At 41.7% G+C, this 16,707-nt stretch overlaps 2 protein-coding genes across 2 annotated transcripts; one reads left to right on the top strand and one right to left on the bottom strand.

The window, feature by feature from the left end:
• Positions 1 to 823: 823 nt before the first annotated feature.
• LOC135597880 (beta-amylase 8-like) lies at positions 824 to 10,695 on the top strand. Its single transcript, XM_065091386.1, has 10 exons — positions 824 to 1,370; positions 2,121 to 2,345; positions 3,107 to 3,181; positions 5,413 to 5,616; positions 7,403 to 7,597; positions 7,939 to 8,103; positions 8,806 to 9,066; positions 9,507 to 9,719; positions 9,838 to 10,063; positions 10,395 to 10,695. Exons 1-10 carry the CDS (start codon positions 879 to 881, stop codon positions 10,421 to 10,423), a joined length of 2,085 nt encoding a protein of 694 aa, XP_064947458.1. The 5' UTR covers positions 824 to 878; the 3' UTR covers positions 10,424 to 10,695.
• A 491-nt stretch (positions 10,696 to 11,186) lies between these two features.
• Positions 11,187 to 14,526, bottom strand: LOC135597874 (ABC transporter G family member 14-like). Its single transcript, XM_065091385.1, has 4 exons — positions 14,325 to 14,526; positions 13,445 to 14,243; positions 12,198 to 12,559; positions 11,187 to 12,124 (listed from the first exon to the last, which is right to left on the bottom strand). The coding sequence occupies exons 1-4, from the start codon at positions 14,442 to 14,444 to the stop codon at positions 11,474 to 11,476; spliced, it is 1,932 nt and encodes a 643-aa protein (XP_064947457.1). The 5' UTR covers positions 14,445 to 14,526; the 3' UTR covers positions 11,187 to 11,473.
• Positions 14,527 to 16,707: the final 2,181 nt, after the last annotated feature.

Here is a 16,707-nt window from a genome sequence, read left to right as displayed (position 1 = left end):
GGTTCTGTAAAACTGCTCCATTTATAGATGATTCTTCCAAGAGAGAAGTTGCATGATTCCGCTTTGCTACAGACACCTTGCCCCATCCCAAGCTCATGACTTTGTCTGTCCTCTTTTGACTCTGGGTTGAAGGAGGTTGAAGTCACTTTTGATTGTAGGTTGAAGTCACTTTTGATTGTAGGTTGAGAGGTTAACTAGTTTTGCAGTAATGCTTTGTTTCCATGCAATACCGTAATCTAGTTTTGCAGCACCAAATGCTTGACGAATTCATGCTTTCCTGACCAAAAAATCATAATCCCACTAAGCAAGATTAAAATTAAAGCACAAAAATCTTCCCTCTTATATCATATTAAATACACATTTTCAAGTTCTAGTCTACTATTCCGAGTGGAAAAAGATTGCCATGTTGAGCTAAACACATTATCTTGCAGTCTTATTATTAATGCACTCTACCATATGGAATATTTAATCTTAAAAATTCTTCTCCAACCTAATAGAAAAAAAAAGAAGGAAAACATTCATATTTTCTACCTAGAAAATAATTTTAATTTCTTAATATAACTCTAGAAGTTCATTTTTAGAGCTAGAAAGCTCATGAAAAAGCAAAGAAAGACCCAATTCGAAAGGTTGAATTGTAGTTCATGAATAATTAATTGACCAAAGTTTCGAAAATCGAACAAAAAAGATTTTTAGTCAAAGAAACAGTAAACATCCATAGTCAATAAGTACCCTCAATCTAGTTAAGCCTCTATTTTTAGTCGGAGGACCCTCAATCTATTTTAAGTATCTTTCAATAACAATAACAAGTGGATTGATGGAAATGTGCGACAGTATATAGTGGTAAGGCGATCCTAAAATGAGGGCTTTTTAGTGGCGCGATGAACGCGAAGCAGGACCTCGATCACCAGCAGCAGCAGCAGCAGGGTGACCACGATTCGGATCAAGACCTCCCCATCCAGTCTCGGCTCCGCCGTGGCCTCGATCAGCAGCAGCTGCTGCAACCGGCTGACCACGGGTCGGATCAGGACGTACCCCTACAGCCCCAGCGCCGGCCCCGTGGCTTCGCCGCGGCGGTGGCCGCCGGGGGCGGCTCCGCCGTGGCGAAGGGGAGGAAGGAGCGGGAGAAGGAGAAGGAGCGGACGAAGCTCCGCGAGCGGCACCGGCGGGCGATCACCAGCCGCATGCTCGCCGGCCTCCGACAGTATGGGAACTTCCTCCTCCCCGCGCGCGCCGACATGAACGACGTGCTCGCGGCCCTCGCCCGCGAGGCCGGGTGGATCGTCGAGCCCGATGGCACCACCTTTCGCCCCTCCCCCGCCCCGGCCTCCTCCATCCCCGCCGCACCCCCGCCCCCTCCTCCAACCCAACTGGTACCACTTATTGCTCTCCAATTCATATTCTTTTGACATATAAACGCGAATTTTCCTGTACTATTCTTTGAAGTTCCCCTCTTGCTCTGCTTTCCCCCCCTTCTGAACCATCCTACTAGACAATGGGGACTTAGACTAGGGTTGCAAGTCATTAATTTAATCGTTTGTAAACAGTGGTAGTGAAAGTGAAATCAAAAAGTGTGAAAAAGGTTTCATGTTGGAATTTCTCTGAATCACTTGTCTGAAAAGATTATAGTTTCCTAGGTGAACTTGTTTGAATGTGCAGATGCGGTCTCCCTTTCTTGTATAGGTTTGGGTACAAGCTTGGCCGAAGTTTCTTAAAGATTATAAATCTTAAGAAATATGTGTGCTTGCATTTGACATTTTGACGGACAGCTTAGGCATGAAACTAGTAGAAATAAGTTTGGTTGACAAAATTTTAACCAAATTATGATTCCTCCAATTAAACAATTAAAATAGGTATACTGCTTGCTTTTCTTTTTCTTTTGTGTGGTGAAGTTAGTCTCAAACACAGAGGTTCTGTTATTCCTCTATATGTTTCTCAGCAAATTAATTACTTTGCTACTTTAGCATTCCCTTCATTCTAAAATGCAGTTTTTCAAAAAGTATATACTGGTTTTGATATATCCTGGTATAAGTTTAAAGTTGTCGAGTTTAAAATAATATCTTTTTTCAGATATCAGTTGTCATCTAGTGCCTCTATGATTCTGATGATTTTTATACCTGCAGGCACCGTTTCCAATTAGATCGAGTGACAGTCCTTTATCTGCCACTTCTCTAAAGAACTGCTCCATCAAAGCATCCTTGGACTCTCAGGCTGCTTTACTCAGGATTGATGAGAGTTTGTCACCAACATCCTTTGATTCCATTGTAGTTGCTGAAAGAGACATTAAAAGCGAGAAGTATGCTAATGCAAGCCCCATTAACTCACCAGATTGTGTTGGGCATGACCAGGTATGTTTCTTTGATATTTTCCTAAACTGCTTGTGTTGTGAGGTCAGTAATAAATGAAACTAAGCTCAGCATGGTAGGTTTCATACTTAAAAGTTCCATTTTCTTCGTTATCTTGTTACAAGCTACCAGTTAGATGAAATTTATGTCAATTCACACACAAATATTTAAATTTAATGTCATGAAGGAACAACATCTCATGCATGCATGCGTATATAAGTTAGATGTTGTTGTTGGTACCTACTCTAATTTAGATCACTGTTGTTATTTGCTGCATTGCTGCAATCATATATAAATTAAAACCTGAAAGATAATGCTTATTTGAATTAATCTTGATAAGCCTTCTATAGTGTTACAAAATTGCAGAATCAGCTACTTATCAAACTACATGGTAGGTTCCATTGGTATGAGAGGTCATGTGGGATAAAAGCTAACAACACAAAAGATCAAAACAAATGCCATTACGTCTATGTGCATTTGTAGGGCCACAAGAATTATCATCACCCCTTTTAAACTTTTCTTCTTTTAGCATCCCTTTGTGCAATCTCTAACATTAATTCTTGCAACCTATAGATGTTGTTGAACTCTAGCTTGTAATGATCGACAAAAAGGTGGTACTGAGTTTATGCACCCATAAATCAACATTAGCCACGAGTATCTTAATATACTACTAGCACCTTATGCGTTTTATATGTTTAAGCTTCTTAGTTATTTGAAAATTTGTTCCATGTTCTAGCTTTTCCTTACTGGCAAAACTTTCACAGCTTATGCGAGAATCTACAGATCACAAGGCTAATTATGCTGGAACTTCTTATGTTCCAGTTTATGCAGCGCTTACGGTGAGTGACTAGAATTGTTTGTGGATTATTTTTGTATAGTAAAATATCACAAATCTTGGTAATCTTTTAATATGTATCTATTTGTCCGTATCATTAATGATGTTGTTAAATGAATCTTTCTTTTTCTTTTAATTTATTGATATTCAACCTGATATAAAATTCCCCTTAGTACTTGGAGTTTTGGTTGTTCGATCAAAACGAATTTATATATGTCCAATTTTGATTGAACGGTGACTATGGTTTATCTTCTGAAACCAGATGGATTTTTCATGTGATTTTTTATTCATGTATTTTCTTTGTTGATTAACAAGTAGCTAGCTTGATGTTTTCTAATACATCTGATCTTTTAGAAACATCTTCTTTTCACATTGATTTAAGCAACAAAACATCGTCATGGACATGAGAGTTGGATTTGAAAGCAAAAGAAGTGTCCAATATATCAAGGGGACAAAAATCAATGCAGTAATAAGTAGGAGAAATGTATTGATATTACTTATTAGGTATGTTCAACATATTTTTTAATGCTGTTAGGATGTGAATGCTAGTAGGTAAGTTATTATGGTCCTGTAAAAACCAAAAAGTTTGCAACTGATGTCACTATGATAGTTTGTTTGTTTTGACTTCCAATTATTGCTCTTTGTAAATTAACTTTTCGTAGAATCTTTCCTTGTGAAAGTTTATGTGCGAAGATGTCATCCAACTTCATTAATTATACATTAAATGACTATACTGTAATTTCTACATTTTCTTTGCAGAAAATAACTTGATCATCAAGTGGAGATCATTTTAGAATATATAACAGCTGTATTATGTAGTTGTCTCTCTTTAAAACTTCATGAACCATAGGAGATTCTCTGGACTTGATCATTCCAGTCCTGCAATCTAACAGCTTGGGCATTGGAACCATAAAGTTGTGCTTCTGATATGGGCATGCTAGTTAACTTCCCAAAAGGTACAAGTCAGTACCAAACCATGTTTAAACCCCAAGTGGTTGGCAGGACCTAGAAAATGATGAAAAAGGATCATGAACCATATTGTTTGTTTGAGTTATACTGTAATTTATCATCTTATTTGCAATGAGATTATAGATGACTGACAAAAGGCATATTGATGGGTTTCTGGGAATACGGTAATGCCACCCGCTACAAGCTGGCACACATTGAAACAGTGAAACATAAAATTTAATCAAGATAAGTCAGATACCTTATGACATTACCATATGAGTATCATAGATTTTTTTATTATTCTTGTCCTATGTGTTCTTGTGTCTCTTCATTTGTTCCCTTGCCAAATTGGAGACTAAGACAGTCAAGACACACATCCGATTCAGATTCTTGTACCCATGTCCATGCAACACTGGTGCATACCAAGTTTGATTAAGTCATGATAGTTACAGCTGGCAGAGTGGTCTTTAGACTCCAAGAAGCTCAAATTTTTAGGATCAAGATGAGAATGGAGTGAGTTACTAGTGTTTATAGGAGCAACCAAGCTAGATGGTTTTTGCAGCTTAGACTATAATCACACTTGCAGAAGTAATCTTCATTACAGAATACAGTGTTCACAATTCTGATGCACACTCAACAAGTAGATGAGGCATCAACACAAAAGGGTAAGAAAAGTAAAGGAAAAGAAGAATTCATGGTAAACAGGAGAACTTTATGGGAAAGTTCAGGAAGATCTGTAGACTGTAGAGTTGGCTGTTAGTACCATGATATGTTATTGTTGTCCTGAAGCAATGAGACTGTTCAGTGGAGCTCACTCCACAGTATTTGTGTTTTTCCAACATACTTTCATGCAATAGAAATCAACTTGTTATGCTTTATATTAAAGGTACCATTAGTATGGAGTCAGATCCTGCAAATAACAAGTCAAAGAAAAAAGGAAAATACCATTAGAATGGAGTCAGATCCTGCAAATGACAAGTTAGAAAAAAGGGAAGGCACAATTGGTATCGAGTCAGACCCTACAAATAACAAGTCAAAGAAAAAGCATAGTCGAGTGTATAAAGTTCCTTCATTCTGAGGTATGGAGAATTAATTGCAAATAACCTTATTTTTACTTTGGTTGAAGCTTTGTATAATTTAAAGCATCTAATGAGAATACCTTTTAAAATTTTTCTTTAAATTTTTTCTTTTCTCCTATTAGTTTCCACCATCAAGTAATTTTCTTTCTTGATAGAGATGTTAATTTCTAGATAAAATTTAATAATTTCTTCATTGCTACCATTTTAGAGTGGCATCATCAACAGTTATTGTCAACTGGTTAACCCAGAAGCTGTCCGACAAGAATTAAGGCATCTGAAATCTTTAAGTGTTGATGGAGTGGTTGTCGATTGTTGGTGGGGAATAGTGGAAGGTTGGAGTCCATGCAAGTACAATTGGTCTGGTTACAGAGAGCTGTTTACTATTTTACAAGAATTCGAGCTGAAACTTCAGGTAAGTCTTTAAGATGTTTACGGAGATTAAATATGCACTCATGGTCTCACCTTTATTATCAGGATAAATAATCTCCTCTATCTTTTCAGCTAAAGCAAGTTTATCGAATGCATTGTCGTATGCTATTGTTCTACTACCATAGCTAAGAACAAATTAAATTTAAGTGCAGATAACATGCTTATAGTGAGAAAAAAATGGATTTTTTTATGCCATGTACCAGATGTGCCATCTGTGGTTGTTATGTACTACATCGTCATGTCTTGCTGCACTATGTCCTGCAATCTTGTTCAAAAGACTTTACGAGGCATGCCAACAAAAAAAATGTTGAACAAATCAAATCATATGACCGTGACATCAATAGTCAAAGTTCATGGGCATGCCTCCATGTACAAAATACTGGCAATTTGAATTAGCCATGGACATCTGGCTAAGTTGCATGAATCAATTTAACTACAGAATCATATTACTGGTCTGCTAATGAATTACAAATATCAAGCAGTTTATCTGTGTGACTTTGGATGTGTAGTTGTAGTCGCTATATGTTTTTAGTGAAGGCATAGAAGTCCCTGTCAAGAAAAGAAAATGAAGACATGGAAAGGTGTATATGGGAAAGCTACTTGGACACTTCTAATTTGATAGGAGATTGTGTTAGGAACCCATGTTATACCTCCTAGTTCCTAATTCTCAATGAATTTTAGTATCATACAAGTCAGCTTCTGGAGTTCTCAACTGGTTTAATTGAACAAGTCAAGAAACTGAATAATACGATTCAAGTAAATAAGTTATTGCAGTTGTTATATTAGGGGAGTCTTAATTGAAAAGTAACTTAATCCTCCCATTTTTAGATTACATGTCAAGAAAGTTATTTCATTTAGAATAATACATTAAACTGTTGAAGCAGTGATGAGGGGAAAAAGTCAATAGCTTTAGTGTAAACAATTAGATGATATCTTCTAAGAAAAAGTTGATCAACAAAAAACTATTAATTGATGAAGAAGGGAAAAGGAAAACTGTTCATCAGGAAAGAGGAAAGTTAACCATCCATCTACATGTGAAATGCTGGTTATTAGAAGAGACTTGTGACCTTCCTTTCTGGAAGGAGATATATGAAACTAATGTTTGGGTTTTCATGTTGTTTAGGTGGAGACATTTTTGTCTTTGTCTAGTTTGGAGTGATTTTGGACATTTAGTTCCTTTTAAAATCTGTCTAGAAAAAGAATACCTTCTTGCTAATGCCTATTATCATAGTTGTGGTCCTTTGGTTCATGGTTACTTTGTTTTGCCCCCAAGGTACTTGTGTTGACATGACATGGCAAGGGCACTATGTGACACTGACCATATGATATGTGTCTCTGGGTTGACTTTTAGAAAGTAGTAGGTTCTAGTACCTGGAGAAATGCCCTATGCACATTAGTTTCCGTGACATAATTATATCTAAAGTTGTGACAACATTTTCATGGTGATAGCATCTGAATGTTTGTACAATTAAAAATTGCATAGCAACAGAATCAAGGGTTATGTTCCAGAAATTATTAAACTTCAAACTTCAGAATTCCTGCTTTACCATGAAATGTTTTCTTGCTTAATAAAGTTAATTTTAAGGCAAAATCTACACTTAAGATGTAATAGTGTTCTGAGTATAACTACATCAAGGCAAGAAAGCATTTATCTATAACTTTGTTTTTAGAAATGGAAGGGTATTCATTATCTTTAAATCATATAGGAAGTCTTTTAGAAAGCTTGAACAACTTGTAACTTTTTTTGTTCCTCTGATTATCTTGTGAAGGTTGTAATGGCATTTCATGAGAATGGAGGAAATGGGTCTGGTGATATGCCAATCTCTTTGCCTAAGTGGGTCTTGGAGATTGGAAAAGATAATCAAGATATTTTCTTCACTGATCGTGAGGGGAGGAGAAACATGGAATGTCTTTCTTGGGGAATTGATAAAGAACGTGTTCTGAAAGGAAGAACTGGTATTGAGGTACTTGGTTATTATCACCATGCTATCAATTGATAGTTTTCATCAATATTTACTTTTTATGTTTAATTATTGAGACCAACAAAATGGAGTTTTCACTTCAATGTTTAGGAACTTTTCAAACTTTTTTCTTTGCTTCTTTTTCTGTTGCAAACCAGCAGCATCTTTTTTAAACCAGTTATTTCAATACGTGATCATACACCTTTTCTATTTTATTTTCCCATCATGTTCCACAGATAATTTGAGCCTATGATGCAGACTTCTCTACATTCTAACTTTCCAACTCTTAATATACATGGAGTTTGAATGGCTTATTATAGCTGGGCATGCTACTGCTTCTTCAGGTCTGTTATGATTTCATGAGAAGTTTTCGAACAGAATTTGGTGACTTGTTTGAGGAAGGACTCATTTCTGCCATTGAGATTGGACTCGGTGCTTCAGGGGAACTGAAATACCCTTCATTCCCAGAAAGAATGGGGTGGAGGTACCCTGGCATCGGTGAGTTTCAGGTATCTTTTTTAAGGTTATCCAACTAAATTTCTTTCTGCTTTATATGGATTGGTAAGTCTGTAAAGAAGATATTGAATTGTGTCTGTAATTCCTACCTAATGCATGACTGCATAGAGAATTGTTCTATATAAGTCTCTTGGAGTTACTTAATCTTCAGCAAAGTTTGTATCCTGTTTTCTAGAGTAGAAATATTCTAAAAGCAAGATCCCAGATATTTGTAGCTTGTTATATGTAAAAGAGTGACTGCAAGGCAAGCACCTCTTTTGAAATGTTTAAACAGGCTACCTAGTCATAGCAATGCACAGAATTCAAGATCACCATTATTCATAAAATTTATCACCATATTGTCAGAGTAACTCTGAAATTTTCAGCAAGGGATTCTTCTTCACTTTTTTCATGTTAAGGATCTGAAAGTTTCTAAATCTGGATTTCTCCTATAATTTATTCTATCATCTGGTTGTTAGAAAGATCGACATGATTAAAGCAGTAAGAAAAATTCATTAAAGCAAATAACTCCGAGAATACTTTATTAGTTTCTATTTCAGTTTGGTAAAATACGTAAAATTGGTTAACCAATGCAGCATACCAGGGAGGTCATGAAATCATATGGTTTTTTGTAAACTGACTTGCCACTAAGAGTTGGTTATACTCATAGACTAAATACGTGATTTGATTTTCTTATCAGTCTACATCTTTTGCAGTGCTATGACAAGTATATGCAGAAGAATCTTCGACTAGCAGCACAATCAAGGGGACACTTGTTTTGGGCAAGGGGACCTGATAATGCTGGGCACTACAATTTAAGGCCAGATGAAACTGGTTTCTTCTGTGACAAGGGAGATTATGACAGCTATTATGGACGATTTTTCCTTCACTGGTATGCACAAACTCTTATAGACCATGCAGATCAGATATTATCCCTCACAAACCTTGCATTGGAAGGCACAGAGATCATTGCTAAGGTATTCGGAAGTAGAATTTTTAATAATTTGATACTCCTTTTATTACATTGCTACTTGATTATAATTCTTATAGCTCCTCTGGTAGAGCTTGTTTTAGTTGCTTATTAGTGTAAGTTTAATCGTGCTGAACATGTGGACATCTGGCTTTAGGAACAACATCTCACAATTCTGCTTAAATGGAACTTGTGATAATGGGAGATACTTCTAATCTGTCCAGAATAATCCATGCTTCACCATGAACTGTCTTCTTTATGAAAATTTGATATGTTTGGCACTATGTAAATCAACCGAAGATGTGACCTTTGATAGGAAAGAATGACAGAAAGATAAGCAAGTTGAGCGAAATAGGTGGAACAAGAGTTCATGGCACAATGAAGCTCATCCTGAACAGAAGTTAAATGTCTATCAAGCAGCATTTGATGTTCTGAATCCTTCTGCAGATTCCAGCAATATACTGGTGGTATCGAACAGCTAGCCATGCTGCAGAGCTCACAGCTGGATTCCACAATCCCACAAATCAAGATGGCTATGCCTCCATTTTCAACATGCTGAAGAAACATTCAGTGACAATCAAATTTATGTGCTGCGGACCACAGGCTTCTATGCAGGAAAATGAGGAGGCATTGGCTGATGCTGAAGCATTAAGTTGGCAGGTCACTGAGATTGTTTTAACACTTTGTTTTGATGGTGTAGGCTACTTCAGTATGTTCAGCACGAACTCAGTATTATTTATAAACCATATCAAGTTTGACATGAAAGCTTCTTTTCCAGGTCCTGAACACCGCCTGGGAAAGCGGGTTAAGGGTGGCTGCACAAAGTACTCTTCCATGTGATGTTAGAGAAACGTATACAAAAATTCTAGAGATTGCTAAGCCAAGAAATGATCCCGATCGTCACCTTCTCTCGTTCTTCACATTCCAGCAACAGTTGTCTCCCATCATTATACAGAGAGAAATGTTCCTCTCAGATCTTCATAATTTCATCAAGTGCATGCATGGTAAGTACCGAGTGTCTGTGCACATCTTTGTGGTAACACTTTAATGACAAGTATTCAATCATAAAATATTCTGTGATCTTTCCATTTGGAAAGAAATATCAGAAAAGCATCACAACTTGGCAGGTTCCAACAATGAGCATAGGCATAGGTGGAATGTATTGCTTGGTTTTAACTCTAGCTAAATGTTATCTCTCGTTTGATCATTTCTTATTCCCATTGGTGAAAGATCATACTCATGAATTCTAGTAACCCATATTTGCATCACATGCCCAGTGACAGCGAAAATATCTTTTCACTGCTTACATCTATCTTTCTTGGTAATTATCTGCAGGAGAGGCCGGCAATGATGTCCAAGGTTGACTGCTTCGTTGCCATATTCAGATTTCTCGGATTACACATAGAAGTAATGCAAGAGCAGTCAAGGTGCAGTATCCTTTTCTATCACTTGATGTTGCCAAAAGTTCCAGTATAATTCCTAGCATCCCCATTATATGTTAAACACCTGCCAGATTCTTGTCTTCTTTGGGCTAATGTATTCATATTAATCTTAAATATTATTTAACTCGAACCGATATTATTGTAAGTGAATTTACTAATCTTTCATGGTGGATGCAAGTTGAATTTTCTAGTAATACTTATATTGTCCATTAACAAGAAAGATCTCATAAGAATTAATTTTAGATTTTTTTAATAATATTTTTTGAAAAAATGTTTTTTCTCCAAAAATGTTTTTTTAATAACAAGAAAGATCTCATAAGAATTAATTTTTGAAAAAAGTTTTTTCTCCAAAAAATGTTCTTACTTTTAGATTTTTTTAATAATATTTTTTTAACAATATATATTGTGTCCCTAAAACACTGTATTGCTGAAAATATTGTAACATAGTGTAAAAATATTAGTATAATAGTTTTTTAGTATTATTGAAAATATTATAACATAGTGTAAAAATATTGGACTATATTTGATATATATATAGAGGAGAGAGAGAGAGAGAGAGAGAGAGAGATGGCAGGGATCGTAATGGAGTTGACAAGCTTTAGAGGATCATGAAGCTCTGCTGTGCTGGCTGTAGAAGTGTTGTTGTTCATATCCAGCGACGCTTGTATTCCACAGTCGATTGATATAGTGGAATTAGTTCCTATCAAATTCATAGATGCTGCTAACAAAACTTGGAGCACTGGTTCTGCACATATTGCCCAAACGACAGCTTGTAGGCCTTCACTAACAAGCAGTTCTCGCAGGACCTGAGAACGCTCGAAGGCGTCCATTATTGTTTGTATTGTCCGGGGAGCTCGAATTTGCGGTATTCGGCGCTTGCTTCCTTTCGAGTGTGATCGGTTGTAGGGGACCTTTGTCGGAGTGCATCCTCGACCAACGGGAAGAGTTCGATCGATCGGCCCCTGTTCTCCGTCACCTGTGTTGCAGGTGGCGCAGCGCGAGGTAGGCGACGATCCGATAGCCGACGAGCATCACCGCCATGACGCACACGTCGACCCACATGCGTCGCAGCCCTACCGACTTGATCGCTTGGTACTCCATCACCGGGCACATCACCCCTTTGGAGCACTCGTAGGAGTCGTGCTCCGTGAACTGGACGCCCAGCAGGAGCTTGTAGCAGTAGAAGCTGTAGCTCAAGTACCTGAGCCAGGCGATGAAGGGCGGTATCTGTTGCACGTAGTACCCGCCGGCCATGAGGAAGACCAAGGTGGTGACGGACGCCAGGGTGGTGGCCTGCTTGACGTCCATCAGCATGGCCCCCACGGCGAGGCCCAGGCTCTGCGCCACGAGGACGCTGAAGAGGACGACGAGGAGGGAGAGGAGGAAAGCGAGCGGGTGGGGGTCGAGGCCGCCCATCCAGTACATGATGAAGGTGAAGGCGGTCGGGAGCGCAAGCTCCATGGGCAGGTCCCCCGCTGTGCGCGCTAGGAAGTAGGACGAAAGGCGGTACATGCCGGCGGCCTGCTCTTTTCTCAGCATCGGCCGCTCCTGCGGGAACGTGAACACGGCATTGTAGAGCGGGAAGAAGCCCCAGAACACCGAGAAGAAGAAGATAAGTGCTGTCTGCAGAACAAGCAACGAGATCGATCACCATAGCCACAAGAACTCACAAGAATTCCCAGGTTTGAGTGATTACCCTGTCTTGGATATGGGATAATGGGGTGTGCCACCAAAGCAGACCTCCGAGTGTGGCCACGCTGAGGACTTGGAAGATCCTGAGCTTGTTGAAGGCCTCATGCCGCCTCTCCTTCAACCCTCTGCTGAGCAGCACCGTGAACTGCTCCCGCCAGCTCGTGCACCACTGCGTGCTGGCATTGGCCATCTCTCTGGCGTAGCCATGGTTGTTCAAGTCCACCGCGCAGAGCTCCGCCTTCAATCGGGTGGCGACGTTGCGATCGTACGCGCTGATGAGAGCCTCCTTCACCGCCTTCTGCTCCCGCTGCATGCCGCCATTGGCCTCGCCGTTCTCGCTTGCGTACTTCGACTCCGGCGCGATTCCTGCCCCACACGAGAGCTTGTCATCAGCCACCGCTGTAACCTTCAAGCTAACGCAGGGCCACCCGCAGTGAGAGATGATGGGACAAGAAAGAGGACATGTGTTGCCCAGAGAAGCCCTCCCTTTCCCTGGATGCTGCTCGGCTGAGACACCCACCCTCTCAGCCTCATCGGAGGGTTGACCTAACTAGTTACTTCACCCGTCACACACAAGCCCGCAGGGCATACAAGCGAGAGGAAGTCAATGCTTGTAGCAGCGTGCCATGTACAAGGCGACATGCACTTCTATGTAGATAAGATGGTGAGAGAGAGATGGCTGTGCAGAAGACCACTACGAACAGCCATGGAAGTGTGGTGTGTGGGGACTGCTGGCAAATCGAGAACAGCGGAAAGGGTGGGCGGGTGTGAGAGATCTCCCCTGGCCACTTGCCCTGCAACCTCACGAGGAAGGGATGAGATGGGCCTGAGAGTGACCAAGCTGATCCCCCACCATCGCCATGCTTCTTCGATCCAGCCAGCACTCACTTCCCACCAGTGGCATTTGGCTTGGTGTGCCAGTATGGGGCCCTTGGCATGGCCTCGTCCTGGACCCACACCAAAGAGAGTTCCACTTTGTGGGTACGTCATACCTAGAGTCAAAACTTCCCAAACAATTTGCAGGATCACATATAGATAAGGATACAAATATATGTACATATCAACCAGTTCTAATCGTCTATGGTAATCAAATCCTAAGTCGATGATCTATAAGATTGTAAAGACTAAAATATCCATTAACGAGTAATTAAATTGGATTTGAAAGGAGTTGAAGTTTTTAAGCTGAGTTTGGATTGAAAGAGTGTCTGTCATATATGCAGTCCTATGTGGGCAAGTGGCCATGAAACCTACCATTAGCTAGATCCAGTAGGAAGTCGGCGGGGTTGACACCGTCGATCGGGCAGGGGAATCCGACCGACGCGAAGTAGTCGACCGCGGCGGCCGCCCGACCGTAGTATATGGCGTTGCCCTCCGACAGCAGCACGAGCTTGTCGAACATGCGGTAGAGGCGGCTGGACGGCTGGTGGATCGTGGTCACCACCGTCCGGCCCTTCTCCACCGCCAGCCGGCGGAGCGTGGCGACGATTCTGGCGGCGGTCGTCGAGTCCAGGCCGGACGTGGGCTCGTCCAGCAGCAGCAGGCTCGGGTCCACCAGCAGCTCCAGTCCGATGCTCACCCGCTTCCGCTCACCGCCGGAGAGACCTCTCACCCCACGGGCCCCGCCTATCATGCTGTGGGCCACACGGTTCAGGCCCAGCTCGGAGATCGCTAATTGGGCCTGATGGGCCTTCTCTGCCCGGCTCAGTGACCCGGGGAGCCGCAGCAGCGCGGTGAAGGTAAGCGTCTCGGTCACCGTGAGGTGGGGGTAGAGGACGTCGTCCTGGGCCACGAAGCCGGTGCGGCGCTTGACGACGCCGGTGAAGGGGTGGCCGTTGTAGGTGATTTTTCCGGAGAGCTTCCCGCGGAGCCGGCCGCCGAGGGCGGTCAGAAGAGTGGTCTTGCCGGACCCGGACGGGCCCAGCATCGCCAGCAGCTCCCCGGGGCAGACCACTCCCGTTATCCCGTCGAGTATGGTCTTCTCGGCCGGGCTGCTCGAGCTCGGCCACCACCCTTTGGCCCCCCGTTTCACCTTGTACACCACCTCCTCAAACTGCAAAGCCACACAAGCAGGAGAAGATATAGGTACGCAGTCATACAAGCTGAGAGCTGCCTCATGCACGCAAAATATTACCTTAAGGGTGATCGGAAGGACTGCGGCGGCCTGACTCGGGTATGCGACGACAGTCGAGTTGCCGATAGGCCGGTTCGCGTGGCCTCCGCCGGAGTCAGGCTCAGTCTCGCGCGGTGTCATGGTCGATAATGTGGTGGACAGGAGGAGGAGGAGGAAGAGAGTTGCTTGTGGCAGTGATGGTGGTTTGAAGAAGTTGGATGGTTAGGGGGAAAGCACGCACACTCACACATACATATAGTTAGAGGAGAGAGAGAGAGAGAGAGGGGGGCCCACCAACAAGCTTTGTTGCAGCCACGTTTACACTAAGGAGAAGGGCTCAAATGCTTTGTTAACACTTGTGAATGGAGGTGGTGGGATTAGTAAATGCAGATGTGTTGTGCAATCTTTGGAAGTTGGGTTGGTGTGGCTCTTTTCTTTAATGGAACTATACATGATGTGAGGCTTATGCAAAGGGGTTTCTGTGAACCATGACATCAATCAACCTTGGTCCATAGAGGGTTCTATGAGAAGGCCAAATGTGTTTCTCCAGCTAAATATTTGGAACGAACAGGAGGAGGAATGTGATTGTTTATGTGGGACACACTGTATCCAAAACTTATTCAATTAGATGGTGCTCTCTTGCTCATTCCTTTGGATTATTATCTTGGAATTGCAGATCTTTTACTCCAGTGCTAGCTGCATCTTCCTGTTTGGCTCATGCATGCTGCTTGGAACTCAAATGGTGCAAACCATGCATGGGGTCTGTGCTAGCTCTTGAGGATGTCGAGTGATATGCATCCACTCTCATGGTAACCTTCCTTTCCCAGAGAATATAATCTCTGAAAGCAGCTCTTGGCACTGTGCATGCAGCTAAAGAATGAAAGTGATGCTTGTGGTGGTGCAAACACAAGGCTTTGTAGGGGGGGGGGGGGGGGAGTTCTTTTGTGGAGCTTGTATCAAGAGCACATGCAACCCACTTACCAGGGGAATATAAAACAGTGGCCAGGCAGCAATCCTGTAAGGTTTCTGTGTGCCGAAGAGCCCCAAGCTATGTGCTCCTTCCCCGGGCAGAATTGTGTTCCTAATTCCCTTGCATGATCAAGCAAAAGGCGATAGAAAAAGGAAGAAGAAAGAGGAGACATTAAAAGACCAGTCTCTTCTTCTTCTTCTTCTTCTTCTTCTTCCACCAGTCAATATACCCTTTTGCCATGAAACCAGGAAGAAATCATTCTGGTGCCAGACATGTCGCCACTCTACAATCGTAGGTCGCCCACAAAATCTCGTAGATGGGATATAGAAATGATTTAGAGCGCGAATCGTCGACTCGCAACGAGCACTATGGATTTGGTTAGAGGCATTAGTACTATAAATATTGTCCGCACTTTGCATGCATGGGATGGCCCCATTGGATCCTCTGTGTAGGTTGGCATGTTGTTCTTAGATCTGCAGGTACAGACACACCTAATGCCCTAAATCTCCAGAATCTAAACTGAACGCACCCTACACATCTTTTACTCGGTTCAACTTGAATGCTGCTCGAGCTTGCAGTAGACTAATCGCAACTGTTACAAGGTTTATGCAAACAAAGATAGGATGTGCATGCATGCCCCCCTCCGTATTGGGTTTTGAGTGTAACGGAGAGAATCTTGGCTTTTGCTCTCTCTCTCTCTCTCTCTCTCTCTCTCTCTCTCCTTGTTCATTTTGGTCAGTTCAAATCGCGACAAGTGGCAAGCACAGTGAGGGTGTGAATGTGATCACTCAGGTGGCAAGTACTTGAAATCATTGGGAGCAATCCATGGTGGGAGGCCCCCATGTCACCCCCACCAATCTCTCATTTATCTTCGCTATGTCTCCAAGACACAGTCGCCCACCAAACTCACCAACTTGGAATTGATTGAGACAGAGGCCTGCGGATATCTACCCATTTAGAACCAGGAGGAAACACCTTCACCGAGGATCAAATTGAAAGTTCATCTCAAACAAAGAATGGCACCTGATCCGTTCCTAAGCTACCATAAGTCTCAGTGTTTTGGGAATATGTTGATCGTCCTGCCATAGACAACCTTCACCAACAAGTCTCATGGAGTTGTTTGCATGATGTAGTTGGGACGATCGACTTTGATCAAGTGGTTGGATGTCGTATGATGTTTAACATAGTACACTGCTAGTATGATGGCAAACTTTGTTTATGCATCAAAAAGATACTGAGATCAACTTCATGTGAGAGTCTCTCAGCTCCTTTCACCAATGCAGAAAGTGAATATGTTCATTAAAGGCACAGAAAGAGAACAGATATCTAATTATTTTTCTTCCTGAACACAGACCAAGACTTACCAAAATTAGGATTGGTAGACTCACCATCATCACTAAACCCAAGGATTACAAAACAATATCGATTCATACC

Source organism: Musa acuminata, chromosome BXJ1-2 (genome assembly GCF_036884655.1).
Source record: "Musa acuminata AAA Group cultivar baxijiao chromosome BXJ1-2, Cavendish_Baxijiao_AAA, whole genome shotgun sequence".
Lineage (NCBI taxonomy): Eukaryota > Viridiplantae > Streptophyta > Magnoliopsida > Zingiberales > Musaceae > Musa > Musa acuminata.
This window is presented reverse-complemented; position numbering and strand designations above follow the sequence as displayed.

Coding starts and splice junctions, on each gene's coding strand:
- LOC135597880 (XM_065091386.1), top strand. CDS start 879: ATGAACGCGAAGCAGGACCTCGATCACCAGCAGCAGCAGCAGCAGGGT. Junction 3,182..5,412: donor CAGTTTATGCAGCGCTTACG/GTGAGTGACTAG, acceptor CTACCATTTTAG/AGTGGCATCATCAACAGTTA. Junction 10,064..10,394: donor TTTCATCAAGTGCATGCATG/GTAAGTACCGAG, acceptor AATTATCTGCAG/GAGAGGCCGGCAATGATGTC.
- LOC135597874 (XM_065091385.1), bottom strand. CDS start 14,444: ATGACACCGCGCGAGACTGAGCCTGACTCCGGCGGAGGCCACGCGAAC. Junction 12,560..13,444: donor CCTACTGGATCTAGCTAATG/GTAGGTTTCATG, acceptor CGTGTGGGGCAG/GAATCGCGCCGGAGTCGAAG. Junction 12,125..12,197: donor TATCCCATATCCAAGACAGG/GTAATCACTCAA, acceptor CTTGTTCTGCAG/ACAGCACTTATCTTCTTCTT.